Source organism: Oncorhynchus mykiss, chromosome 2 (genome assembly GCF_013265735.2).
Source record: "Oncorhynchus mykiss isolate Arlee chromosome 2, USDA_OmykA_1.1, whole genome shotgun sequence".
In the NCBI taxonomy this organism is placed as follows: Eukaryota; Metazoa; Chordata; class Actinopteri; order Salmoniformes; family Salmonidae; genus Oncorhynchus; species Oncorhynchus mykiss.
In genome coordinates this window covers 100,135,055-100,149,225 of record NC_048566.1, presented here as the reverse complement: position 1 = coordinate 100,149,225, position 14,171 = coordinate 100,135,055, and the positions used below count along the sequence as shown (strand labels likewise).

General features: G+C 44.4%; 1 protein-coding gene across 2 annotated transcripts in view; it reads right to left on the bottom strand.

The window, feature by feature from the left end:
* Window positions 1-8,649: 8,649 nt before the first annotated feature.
* Window positions 8,650-14,171, bottom strand: part of LOC110500984 (transmembrane protein 178B) — a 7,443-nt gene continuing 1,921 nt past the window's right edge. For both annotated transcript variants that reach the window (XM_036960908.1, XM_036960904.1), the window contains exons 2-4: window positions 13,917-14,030; window positions 13,293-13,430; window positions 8,650-11,635 (exon numbers count right to left, since the gene is read on the bottom strand). In XM_036960908.1, the coding sequence (XP_036816803.1) occupies window positions 11,373-11,635; window positions 13,293-13,430; window positions 13,917-14,030 (515 nt within the window). In that variant the 3' untranslated portion in view covers window positions 8,650-11,372. The remainder of the gene's footprint in view (window positions 11,636-13,292; window positions 13,431-13,916; window positions 14,031-14,171) is intronic.

Genomic DNA, 14,171 nt, shown 5'->3' with positions numbered 1-14,171 from the left:
TCAGGAACAGGAGGCGCTGAAGGACCTGTCTGACATGAAGAAGATAGTCTTGTGCAAATCGGGAAAAAAAACAGGATGTCGTCAAGGTACACGAACACAAACTTGTTTAACATGTCCTGAAGTACATCATTGACCAAAGCCTGGAAAACAGCGGGGGCGTTGGTGAGTCCAAATGGCTTGACCTGGTACTCATAATGTCCACTGGCTGTGTTAAAGGCTGTCTTCCACTCATCCCCCTCGTGTATCCGAACCAGGTGGTTTCCGAGGATTTCAAAGGTCCAACTTGGAAAATATGGTGGCCCCCTGGAGAGGTTCAAACGGAGAGGAGAGGAGAGGTACGGAGTAAGAGATCAATGGCACAGTCATAAGGACGGTGCGGTGGAAGGGAAGTAGCACGTGCCTTACTGAAGACACCCAGGAGGTCATGGTACTCAGTGGGAAAGGCAGAGACATCCACAGTCTTGCTCACGTCCTGAGAAAGACGACTTGAGGAAGGCTGTGCTGCTTGAAGGCAGTGGGCAAAAAGGACTCCAACCCAGGATGGAGCTTGTGGTCCAGTCAATCACAGGATTGTATTTTTGTAGCAAGGAAAATCCCAACACAACCGGAACATGGGGAGATGCAATGAGGAGGAACTGTATTGTCTCACTGTGGTTACCAGAAACCCGTAATTGAACGGGCACAGTACTATGGTTGACTTCCCCTATAGTGCGGCCGTCCAGTGCCCCAGCGTCCATGGGCACAGAGCGAGGCTGAGTGGGAATACTAAGCTCCGAAGCTATCGTGGCATCCATAAGACATTCATCAGCCCCAGAGTCAATGAGCACTCGGAGAGACTTGCGCTGTGGGGAGACCAATCCAAGCACAAAAAGAGTGTGCGGGGGATGGGAATCAGGGAACTCCCAGTCTGATTCACCATAGCGCTGGTACCCACGAGAGAGAAGGGTTTCCTAATAGGACAGGTAGCTATGAAATGTCCTGCCCTTCCACAGTACAAACGACAGTTACTGTTCATCCTTCGTGAGCACTCCCAAATTGACAACCTAGCTCTTCCCAACTGCATAGGCTCAGGAGTATCCAACTCACCCATCGTAGATTCACGAGAGGGCTCGGGTGGCTTCAAATCCTCTCGGAAAAGCTGCTTTCGGAAACTTCCGGATTCCCATGAAGGTGAACGAGCCATAGCGTGTGCACGAGTGTGCCCGAGGCCAGACCTCCTCTCACTCCTTCCTTAGGCGTCCATTGATTTTGATGGGCGATAAGGGAGTTGAGGTCCACCTTTACATCCTCAGATAATCCGTGCAGAAAAGTATCGAAAAGAGACTCCAGATTCCAGGCACTCTCGGTGCGAAATTCAACCGCGTAGTCTGCCACACTACGGGAGTTTTGACGTAAGACAAGCAGTTAACTGGCTGCCTTTCTCCCAGATACCGGAGACTCCAATACCTTTCTGGCCTCTGCCATAAATTCCTCCAGATGACCACAAATGGCAGATTGTTGCTCCCAAACTGTCGTAGCCCAGGAAAGCGCCCTTCCCGACATTAGCGTAATGATATACGCTATCTTCGATCGGTCTGAAGGAAACGAAGATGGCTGTAGCTCCAAAAATATTTTTTCATTTTTTATTTCACCTTTACTTAAACAGGTAGGCCAGTTGAGAACAAGTTCTCATTTACAACTGCGACCTGGCAAGATCAAGCAAAGCAGTGCGACAAAAAACAACAACACAGAGTTACACATGGGATAAACAAAAGTACAACAATAGAAACATCTATATACATTGTGTGCAAATGGATTAAGGAGGTAAGGCAATAAATAGGCCATAGTAGCGATGTAATTACAGTTTAGCATTAACACTGGAGTGATAATGTGCAGATGATGATGGGCAAGCAGAAATACTGGTGTGCAAAAGAGCAGAAAAAGTCAATAAAAACAATATGGGGATGAGGTAGGTAGATTGGGTGGGCTATTTACCGATGGGCTGTGTACAGCTGCAGCGATCACTGAGCTGCTCAGATAGCTGATACTTAAAGTCGTAAGTTTACATACACCTTAGCCAAATACATTTAAACTCAGTTTTTGACAATTCCTGATATTTAATCCTAGTAAAAATTCCCTGTCTTACGTCAGTTATGATCACCACTTTATTTGAAGAATGTGAAATGTCAGAATAACAGTAGAGAGAATGATTTATTTCAGCTTTTATTTCTTTCATCAAAGAGCAAAGAGGCACTGAGTTTGAAGGTAGGCCTTGAAATACATCCACAGGTACACCTCCAATTGATTTAAATAATGTCAATTAGCCTATCAGAGGCTTCTAAATCCATGATATCATTTTATGGAATTTTCCAAGCTGTTTAAAGGCACAGTCAACTTAGTGTATGTAAACTTCTGACCCTCCTGGAATTGTGATACAGTGAATTATAAGTGAAATAATCTGTAAACAATTGTTGGAAAAATTACTTGTGTCATGCTCAAAGTAGATGTCCTAACCGACTTGCCAAAACTATAGTTTGTTAACAAGAAATTTGTGGAGTGGTTGAAAAACGAGTTTTAATGGCTCCAACCTAAGTGTATGTAAACTTCCGACTTCGACTGTATAAGTCTCCAACTTCAACGACTTTTGCAAATCGTTCCAGTCATTGGCAGCAGAGAACTGGAAGGAAAGGCGGCCAAAGTAGCTGTTGGCTTTGGGGATGACCAGGGAGATATACCTGCTGGAGCGCGTGCTACGGGTGGGTGTTGTTATGGTGACCAGTGAGCTGAGATAAGGCGGAGCTTTAAAATAAGCGAGCACTGAGAAAGAAATCCCCGGCAAGCACCAGGATTCCCCGAATATCACTCCGGAAGAGGTAAGCGGGGTTCTCGGGGAGCCGGGATAGGAGCCATGGTAGGCTGTACAAACTCACCACAGAGAGGGAAAAAATTACTGGGTGATTGGTGTTTTTCCAGAGGTGGCAGACAGTCTCTGAGCTAACTCCCTGATTTGCTCCATAATAGCCTGTAACCCATGATCGTGGCGTTCCGTCAAGGACCTGAGCCCTTCCTAAAGGCCCTGTACCATCTCCTCATGTCTCCTAATGATGGCTCCCTGCAGGGAGACAAGGTGGCGGAGCTGGTCTGGGTCTGTCATGGCCAGTTTCTACTATAAGGGCACAAGGCGAGACCCAGATGCAGACACGGGAGGCAGATGGTTGGAGTCTTACAATGTTTATTGATCCAAAAAGGGAGAAGGCAAGAGAATGGTCGTGGAAAGGCAAAAAAGGTCCAATCCAGATCAGAGTCCAGGAGGTACAGAGTGGCAGAAAGGCTCGTGGTCAAGGCAGGCGGGTCCAGAAACAGGCCAGGGTCAAAACCGGAAGGATTAGGAAAAAGCGAATAGCAAAGGCAGGAGTACGGGGAAAACTTCTGGTTTACTTGGAAACATACAAGACGAACTGGCACAGAGCGACAGGAAACACAGGGATAAATACACTGGTACAGAGAGACAGGAAACACAGGGATAAATACACTGGTACAGAGAGACAGGAAACACAGGGATAAATACACTGGTACAGAGAGACAGGAAACACAGGGATAAATACACTGGTACAGAGAGACAGGAAACACAGGGATAAATACACTGGCCCAGAGAGACAGGAAACACAGGGATAAATACACTGGCCCAGAGAGACAGGAAACACAGGGATAAATACACTGGTACAGAGAGACAGGAAACACAGGGATAAATACACTGGTACAGAGCGACAGGAAACACAGGGATAAATACACTGGTACAGAGAGACAGGAAACACAGGGATAAATACACTGGTACAGAGAGACAGGAAACACAGGGATAAATACACTGGCACAGAGCGACAGGAAACACAGGGATAAATACATTGGGGAAAACAAGCGACACCTGGAGGGGGTGGAGACAACAACGAGGACAGGTGAAACAGATCAGGGTGCGACATTATCAATTTACCAGTGGTGTACTTTCCTACTCGTGATTCAAACAGGCCCAGTCAGACTGAGTTTGTTGTATTTGGCATGTTATCATTCACCAGTGGTGTATTTTCCTACTTGTGACTAATCTTAGACACATGGAAGGTAGGGTGAATACTGGGTAACACGAGACGGACAGCAGTGGAACTCAGGACTCTGGAGATGGGAAAAGGACCAATGAACCGGGGAGACAGCTTACGGGATGTTATCATTCACCAGTGGTGTATTTTAAAATACCTAATTGTCATACTTGAGTAAAAGTAATTTAATTAATTTAGGGATAGCCAGGGGCTCCAACACTAAGTCCACCAGATCAGAGGCAGTACGGATGATTTCATTTCAAATGTAACGAGTACTTTTGGGTGTCAGGGAAATCTACGGAGTAAAAAGTCAATGTATTTTCTTGAGGAATGCAGTAAAGTAAAAGTTGTAAAAAATATAAGTAGTAAAGTACAGATACCAAAAAACTAAGTCGCTCTGGATAAGAGCGTCTGCTAAATGACTAAAATATAAATGTAGTATTTTTTATTTCATGTTACTTTACACCACTCCCGTTTACGGTCTAGTCATTTCGATCATGAATGTCTGAATTGTAAAGCAATCATTTGGGAAAGGTTGAAGGGTTTGCTGAGTGAAAGTATTTAGCAGAGGGGGGACAGAGAGGTAGAGGGGGACAGAGAGAGAGGGTAGAGGGGGATAGAGAGAGAGAGGGGGTAGAGGGGGACAGAGAGAGAGAGAGGGGTAGGGGATAGAGAGAGAGAGAGAGGGGGTAGAGGGGGACAGAGAGAGAGAGAGGGGTAGAGGGGGATAGGGATAGAGATAGAAAGGGGGGCTAAGGGGGGTAGAGAGAGAGAGGCAGGGGGTAGAAGTGGATAGAGAGAGAGGGATAGAGGGGGGTAGAGAAAGAGAAGGGAGGATCGAGAGAGAGAGAAGAGAGAGAGTGAGAGAGAGGTTAGAGGGGGATAGAATGAGAGAGAGGGGGTAGAGGGGGATAGCGAGAGAGAGGGGGATAGAGAGAGAGTGAGAGAGAGAGAGAGAGAGGTTAGAAGGGGAGAGAGAGAGAGAGAAGGGGGGTAGAGGGGTATAGAGAGAGGGGGATAGAGAGAGAAAATAAATGAGAGGACCAACTGTGTTTATATTAGATGTCTGACTGATTTAATGGGAGCATTATGGGACAGTGATTACCCTATTACCCTGAGCTAAGCAGAACTTTCCTTTCGTGTCTATTGTCAATGGGAATCATTATAGGGAAATATACTATTGTTTGTATATTGTATATAAATCAGAATAAAAAAGTGCATATTTGCAACAGTAATACACTGGTGGCATGGCTACGGAGTCTCATAAAAGAGCTTCAAAGTTACAGGGCCATGCATCACTGGCGGACTTTAGAAGTGGCCACATTATACAGCCGCCTGCAAGCCAGCCTGCCAGCCACCAATCTCCTGTATTTTATTGGGAGCCACAATGCAAACCACCGCTGATCTAAACATGCTGTTGTTAACAACAGAAAGGTTCTAGAGGACTTGTCTCCTCTGTCCATGTGATTGTGTAAGCATTAACTCTGATGTGGCCTCAGCCGGTATCACTCTATCCTTTCACAGAGTTAGAATGGAACCCTGTATGGAATGGAATGGAACCCTATATGGAATGGAACCCTATATGGAATTGAACACTATATGGAATGAAACCCTATATGGAATGGAACCCTGAATGGAATGGAATCCTATATGGAATGGAACCCTATATGGAATGGAACCCTGTATGGTATTGAATGGAACCCTATATGGAATGGAACCCTATATGGAATGGAACCCTGTATGGTATTGAATGGAACCCTATATGGAATGGAACCCTATATGGTATTGAATGTAACCCTATATGGAATGGAACCCTGTATGGTATTGAATGGAACCCTATATGGAATGGAACCCTATATGGAATGGAACCCTGTATGGTATTGAATGGAACCCTATATGGAATGGAACCCTATATGGAATGGAACCCTGTATGGTATTGAATTGAACCCTATATGGAATGGAACCCTATATGGAATGGAACCCTGTATGGTATTGAATGGAACCCTGTATGGTATTGAATGGAACCCTATATGGAATGGAACCCTATATGGAATGGAACCCTATATGGAATGGAACCTTGTATGGTATTGAATGGAACCCTATATGGAATGGAACCCTGTATGGTATTGAATGGAACCCTATATGGAATGGAACCCTGTATGGTATTGAATGGAACCCTATATGGAATGGAACCCTATATGGAATGGAACCCTGTATGGTATTGAATGGAACCCTATATGGAATGGACCCCTATATGGAATGGAACCCTATATGGAATGGAACCCTGTATGGTATTGAATGGAACCCTATATGGAATGGAACCCTGTATGGTATTGAATGGAACCCTATATGGAATGGACCCCTTATGGAATGGAACCCTGTATGGAATGGAACCCTGTATGGATTGGAACCCTGCATCGTATTGAATGGCACCCTATATTGAATGGAACCCTATATGGAATGGAACCCTGTATGGTATTGAATGGAACCCTATATGGAATCCTATATGGAATGGAACCCTGTATGGTATTGAATGGAACCCTATATGGAATGGAACCCTGTATGGTATTGAATGGAACCCTATATGGAATGGAAGTCTATATGGAATGGAACCCTATATGGTATTGAATGGAACCCTATATGGAATGGAACCCTATATGGAATGGAACCCTGTATGGTATTGAATGGAACCCTATATGGAATGGAAGTCTATATGGAATGGAACCCTATATGGTATTGAATGGAACCCTATATGGAATGGAACCCTATATGGAATGGAACCCTGTATGGTATTGAATGGAACCCTATATGGAATGGAACCCTATATGGTATTGAATGTAACCCTATATGGAATGGAACCCTGTATGGTATTGAATGGAACCCTATATGGAATGGAACCCTATATGGAATGGAACCCTATATGGAATGGAACCCTGTATGGTATTGAATGGAACCCTATATGGAATGGACCCCTATATGGAATGGAACCCTATATGGAATGGAACCCTGTATGGAATGGAACCCTGTATTGAATGGAACCCTGTATGGAATGGAACCCTGCATCGTATTGAATGGAACCCTATATGGAATGGAACCCTATATTGAATGGAACCCTATATGGAATGGAACCCTGTATGGTATTGAATGGAACCCTATATGGAATGGAACCCTATATGGAATGGAACCCTATATGGAATGGAACCCTGTATGGTATTGAATGGAACCCTATATGGAATGGAACCTGTATGGTATTGAATGGAACCCTATATGGAATGGACCCCTTATGGAATGGAACCCTGTATGGAATGGAACCCTATATGGAATGGAACCCTGTATTGAATGGAACCCTGTATGGAATGGAACCCTGCATCGTATTGAATGGAACCCTATATGGAATGGAACCCTATATTGAATGGAACCCTATATGGAATGGAACCCTGTATGGTATTGAATGGAACCCTATATGGAATGGAACCCTATATGGAATGGAACCCTGTATGGTATTGAATGGAACCCTATATGGAATGGAACCCTGTATTGAATGGAACCCTGTATGGAATGGAACCCTGCATCGTATTGAATGGAACCCTATATGGAATGGAACGCTGTATGGTATTGAATGGAACCCTATATGGAATGGAACCCTGTATGGTATTGAATGGAACCCTATATGGAATGGAACCCTATATGGAATAGAACCCTGTATGGTATTGAATGGAACCCTATATGGAATGGAACCCTATATGGAATGGAACCCTGTATGGTATTGAATGGAACCCTATATGGAATGGAACCCTATATGGAATGGAACCCTGTATGGTATTGAATGGAACCCTATATGGAATGGAACCCTGTATGGTATTGAATGGAACCCTATATGGAATGGAACCCTATATGGAATGGAACCCTGTATGGAATGGAACCCTGTATGGAATGGAACCCTGTATGGTATTGAATGGAACCCTAGATGGAATGGAACCCTATATGGAATGGAACCCTGTATGGTATTGAATGGAACCCTATATGGAATGGGACCCTATATGGAATGGAACCCTGTATGGAATGGAACCCTATATGGAATGGAACCCTATATGGAATGGAACCCTGTATGGTATTGAATGGAACCCTATATGGAATGGAACCCTATATGGAATGGAACCCTGTATTGAATGGAACCCTATATGGAATGGAACCTTATATGGAATGGAACCTTATATGGAATGGAACCCTATATGGAATGGAACCCTGTATGGTATTGAATGGAACCCTATATGGAATGGGACCCTATATGGAATGGAACCCTGTATGGAATGGAACCCTATATGGAATGGAACCCTGTATGGTATTGAATGGAACCCTATATGGAATGGAACCCTATATGGAATGGAACCCTGTATTGAATGGAACCCTATATGGAATGGAACCTTATATGGAATGGAACCTTATATGGAATGGAACCCTATATGGAATGGAACCCTGTATGGAATGGAACCTTATATGGAATGGAACCCTGTATGGTATTGAATGGAACCCTATGTCTTTTATTGTATAATGGTAGTATAAATTGAACCACCACAAGAGCAACAGTTTGTATCATCATTTTATTTTTCAAAAATATCTTGATTGGACGGGCTATCATGATCAGTAAACAGAAAAAAACATCAAAACATTTCCCATCAAATACAGTCTTGTATCTTAATTAATACTCATGTTTTCTTTGAATACATACAAATGCAAACCTGCATACATTTTCAAAATGTAATTGACGTATTATTTTGGTTTCAGTGGGAACATAAAGGAATACCACATGATTGCTCTTCAAAAATGTGAGAATACACATCCATATTATTTTAATTTTCAACTTTATTCAGTCTTATCTAGGGGAACATGTTGAATTTTCACTTGGCCGTGCATTGACGTCAGTGGGAGACTAAGGGCCCTCTATTCAATACGTACAGCGGAGGTTCAGCGTTACATCGTGGTTGAAATTTAAAGGCAATGTTTCTGCGTTAGTGGATACTGCATTCACGGTAAACGCTGCATTAGGTCGGCTCAATCTTACATTTACATTGCGCAATCTGTAACGCTTCAGCGATCTGTAACGCTTCAGAGATCTGTAACGCTTCAGAGATCTGTAACGCTTCAGAGATCTGTAACGCTTCAGAGATCTGTAACTCTTCAGAGACCTGTAACTCTTCAGAGGCCTGTAACTCTTCAGAGACCTGTAACTCTTCAGAGACCTGTAACTCTTCAGAGATCTGTAACTCTTCAGAGATCTGTAACTCTTCAGAGATCTGTAATGCTTCAGAGATCTGTAACTCTTCAGAGATCTGTAACTCTTCAGAGATCTGTAACTCTTCAGAGATCTGTAACGCTTCAGCGATCTGTAACGCTCCAGCGATCTGTAACACTTCGCTCCAGCGATCTGTAATGCTTCAGAGACCTATAACTCTCCAGAGATCTGTAACTCTTCAGAGATCTGTAATGCTTCAGAGATCCGGACAGAATAGAGCCCTTAAGTGAACATCGCAGTGGAAATTCAACTCTTAAAGTTGGTGCTATCATTGTTCTTCTGTCTTCTTCAATTTTGTAGAACCAGCATCAAAGGTCAAAGGTACAGGAAGATATTTACTAGAGTAACTTCTCCACCGAACAATTCATTATGGGACAGAAATATAATTCTGTAGCTGTTGACAGTTTTGGTTAGGGAGGAGGAAGAAGAGGAGGACAGAAGGAGGACAGAAGAAAAGAAAGCACCAGAAGAAGATTTTGAATTCCTCTTCAGTAAACTGTCATCATCCAACCCTGACAAATTCCCCTTCAAGCTTGAGAGACAGAATATTTTTGGCTGTTTCTTTTCTTTGTGCAATCAATGCTGTGTGTCTGACAGATCTTACTTCTTAGTCCCTGGGTAACGTCCCCAGTCCAGTCAGACCGGCACATATCAACAACTTCTTTTTTCAGAGGAAGGGATGACTGACTGTCAAAGGATGGAGAAGAGACAAGAGGGATGGATGAGTGTCCTGTCACTGGAAAGTCTGGCAGATACTGACACGGTCACACACTCCTGTCACTGGGAGTTGAAGGTTTGGCAGAGTGCCACACATAGAAATAGAATTACTAGAACAGACATTCTCAAATGGACATTCCCATTACTAGAACGGACATTCCCATTACTAGAACGGACATTCCCATTACTAGAACACACATTCCAATTACTAGAACGGACATTCCCATTACTAGAACGGACATTCCCGTTACTAGAACGGACATTCCCATTACTAGAACGGACATTACCATTACTAGAACGGACATTACCATTACTAGAACGGACATTCACATTACTAGAACGGTCATTCCCATTACTAGAACGGACATTCCCATTACTAGAACGGGCATTCCCATTACTACAACGGATATTCCCATTACAAAAATGGACATTCCCATTACTAGAATGGGTATTCCCATTACTAGAACAGACATTCCCATTGCTTGAATGGACATTCACATTCCCATTACTAGAATGGACATTCCCATTACTAGAACGGGCATTCCCATTACTAGAACGGGCATTCCCATTACTAGAACGGTCATTCCCATTACTAGAACGGACATTCCCATTACTAGAACGGACATTCCCATTACTAGAACGGACATTCCCATTACTAGAATGGACATTCCCATTACTAGAACGGACATTCTCATTACTAGAACGGACATTCCCATTACTAGAATGAATATTCCCATTACAACAATGGATATTCCCATTACTAGAATGGACATTCCCACTACTAGAACACACATTCCCATTACTAGAATGGTCATTCCCATTACTAGAACGGACATTCCTATTACTAGAATGGACATTCCTATTACTAGAATGGACATTCCTATCACTAGAATGGGGCTAGAATGGACATTCCCATTACTAGAACGGACATTCCCATTACTAGAATGGACATTCCCATTACTAGAACACACATTCCCATTACTAGAATGGTCATTCCTATTACTAGAACGGACATTCCTATTACTAGAATGGACATTCCTATTACTAGAATGGGGCTAGAATGGACATTCCCATTACTAGAACGGACATTCCCATTACTAGAACGGACATTCCCATTACTAGAATGGACATTCCCATTACTAGAACGGACATTCCCATTACTAGAACGGACATTCCCATTACTAGAACGGACATTCCCATTACTAGAACGGACATTCCCATTACTAGAACGGACATTCCCATTACTAGAACGAACATTCCCATTGAAGTCAAATAGTAATTCTATTTCTATGGTGTCACACACAGCCGTTCTCATGTCGAGGCTTGCGTTGCAGCCTCTCTACCATAGTGTGAGGCACGGGGGGGTAGAGGGAAGGAGCCAGCGTGCACAGGAAGCCGGCCAATAGGGTGAGACCTAGGCCCCCCCATGCGCAGAACATGGACCAGCCGTATCCGTGACTGATGTCCTCTGGGATCCCATACATGTAGCGAGGATAACGGGACAGTTGGAAGTTAATCCCTGCTACACATGTACACAGAGAGATGATACAGCACGTTCCTGATGGGACAGAGAGAGAGAGAGAGAGAGGAGGGGGAAGATGGAAGGGGGAGAGAGAGAGAGAGAGAGAGAGAGAGGAGGGGGAAGATGGAAGGGGTAGAGAGAGAGAGAGAGAGAGAGAGAGAGAGAGAGAGAGAGAGAGAGGAGGGGGAAGATGGAAGGGGGAGAGAGAGAGAGAGAGAGAGAGAGAGAGAGAGAGAGGAGGGGGAAGATGGAAGGGGGAGAGAGAGAGAGAGAGAGAGAGGAGGGGGAAGATGTAAGGTGGGAGATAGAGAGAGAGAGAGAGGGGAGGGGGAAGATGGAAGGGGGAGAGAGAGAGAGAGGAGGGGGAAGATGGAAGGGGGAGAGAGCGGGAGAGGGAGGGGGAGAAAGAGAGAGATGAGAGAGGGGGAGATAGGAGGAGAGAGAGAGAGATAGGAGGGGAGAGAGAGGGAGAGAGAGAGGGGGAGAGGGGGAGAGAGAGAGGGGGGAGAGGGAGGGGGAGAGAGAGAGAGATAGGAGGGGAGAGAGAGGGGGAGATAGGAGGAGAGAGAGAGAGATAGGAGGGGAGAGAGAGAGATAGGAGGGGAGAGAGAGAGATAGGAGGGGAGAGAGAGAGGGGGGAGAGAGAGAGAGATAGGAGGGGAGAGAGAGAGATAGGAGGGGAGAGAGAGAGATAGGAGTGGAGATAGAGAGAGTGGGAGATAGGAGGGGAGAGAGAGAGATAGGAGGGGAGAGAGAGAGTGGGAGATAGGAGGGGAGAGAGAGAGAGATAGGAGGGGAGAGAGGGGGGAGATAGGAGGGGAGAGAGAGAGATAGGAGGGGAGAGAGAGAGAGTGGGAGATAGGAGGGGAGAGAGAGAAGGGGAGATAGGAGGGGAGAGAGAGCGAGATAGGAGGGGAGAGAGAGGGGGGGAGATAGGAGGGGAGAGAGAGAGAGATAGGAGGGGAGAGAGGGGGGAAGATAGGAGGGGAGAGAGAGAGAGAGAGATAGGAGGGGAGAGTGGGGGGGATTATTTCACCCGTGTGACACACGTTCTTCCATTCTAGCCATCTTCTACATACATGGACAATATATATGAACCGTTTCATGCATTTATCGATGGAATTATAATTATATCTGTATTCCAAATCGAACCTTAGGTCATACTCCCTAGTCCCCTAATACCTAGTCACTCCTGCCGATCTGAGCGGATTCTTACCAAGCCAATCAGAGGGCAAGATAATATGTTTATCTATCCAATCCTCAGATTCTACAGGAGTGACTAGACTTGCGGTAGATTAGAATTCAGCATATTTCTGCCGAGCAGGACAATGCCTGCGTCCCAAATGGCACCCTAATACCCCCATAGGGCTGTTGTGATAGGGAATATGGTGCCATGGCAGGACTCACACAATGCATCGCTCTCCATTAAAAAAACACACTGACGCCCCCAAGTGGTGCTTGGTGGTATTGCTCTGTTCTACTGTACAGCAACTCTCAGTACTCAGCTCTCAGGAGGAAGAACAGTCCTGTTACGTACTGCGTACTGTGTGTGTGCGTGTGCGTGTGTGTGTTATAAAACAGTTCTCCACTTACCTCCCATGAGGAAGAACAGTCCTGTTACGTACTGCGTACTGAGTGTGCGTGCGTGTGTGTGTGTGTGCGTGCGTGTGTTATAAAACAGTTCTCCACTTACCTCCCATGAGAAAGAGCAGTCCCGCTACGTACTGCATCAGGTCATGCTGCTGACAGCAGCCCAGAGCTCCGATCACCCAGCCAAACAGGATGATGGACACAGCCATGCCGATAAAACTGGCTGTCATTCTCTGCAGGTCTACACAGGGAGCGAGAAAATTGGATGAAGAAATTCGATCAAAACGTCAAAAACGTCTGCAAATATACAATCTTGATAACTCTTTTACCTAAAAACCTGCAGGGATACTGCTTCATAACTTGTTAAAAGCATGTATGAGGCGTTATGATTTTGGGGCGGCAGGTAGCCGAGCGTTGGATCACGTAACCAAAAGTGATTGCTAGATCGTATCCCTGAGCTGACAAGGTATAAATCTGTCGTTCTGCCCCTTCATTGTAAATAAAAATTGGTTCTTAACTGACTTGCCTAGTTGAATAAAATAAAAATGTGTATGTATTCTAATACGGCTTATAATATGATAATTCCTCTATGAAGGATATTTTTAACTGAATCATAATGTCGGTTATTAAGTCGGGATCATTATGAGATGCCATTGTTGTTACAGTTTATTCTTCTTCACCTGGACAGAGATGAAGATTAAAAAGGGGATATTGTGGGTAAACTTACGGAGTGCGTGCCACTCATCCTGACGAATAGTCTTGATTATATTGATGCTCAGCTTTCTGGGGAGGGCTAAAGAATAGTAGTAGTATTTTATTGGTGTGCAGCGCTGAACTAAACCTGCAGAGAAGGAACAAAAACAACGTAGTTTCACACGGAGAGGCCATATTGAAACGACAAAAAAAAATATTATTGCATATGTAGTCTACCAGAGGAAAAAAATAAAATGGCTAGTAGCATAGATTCATCACATATTGTCAA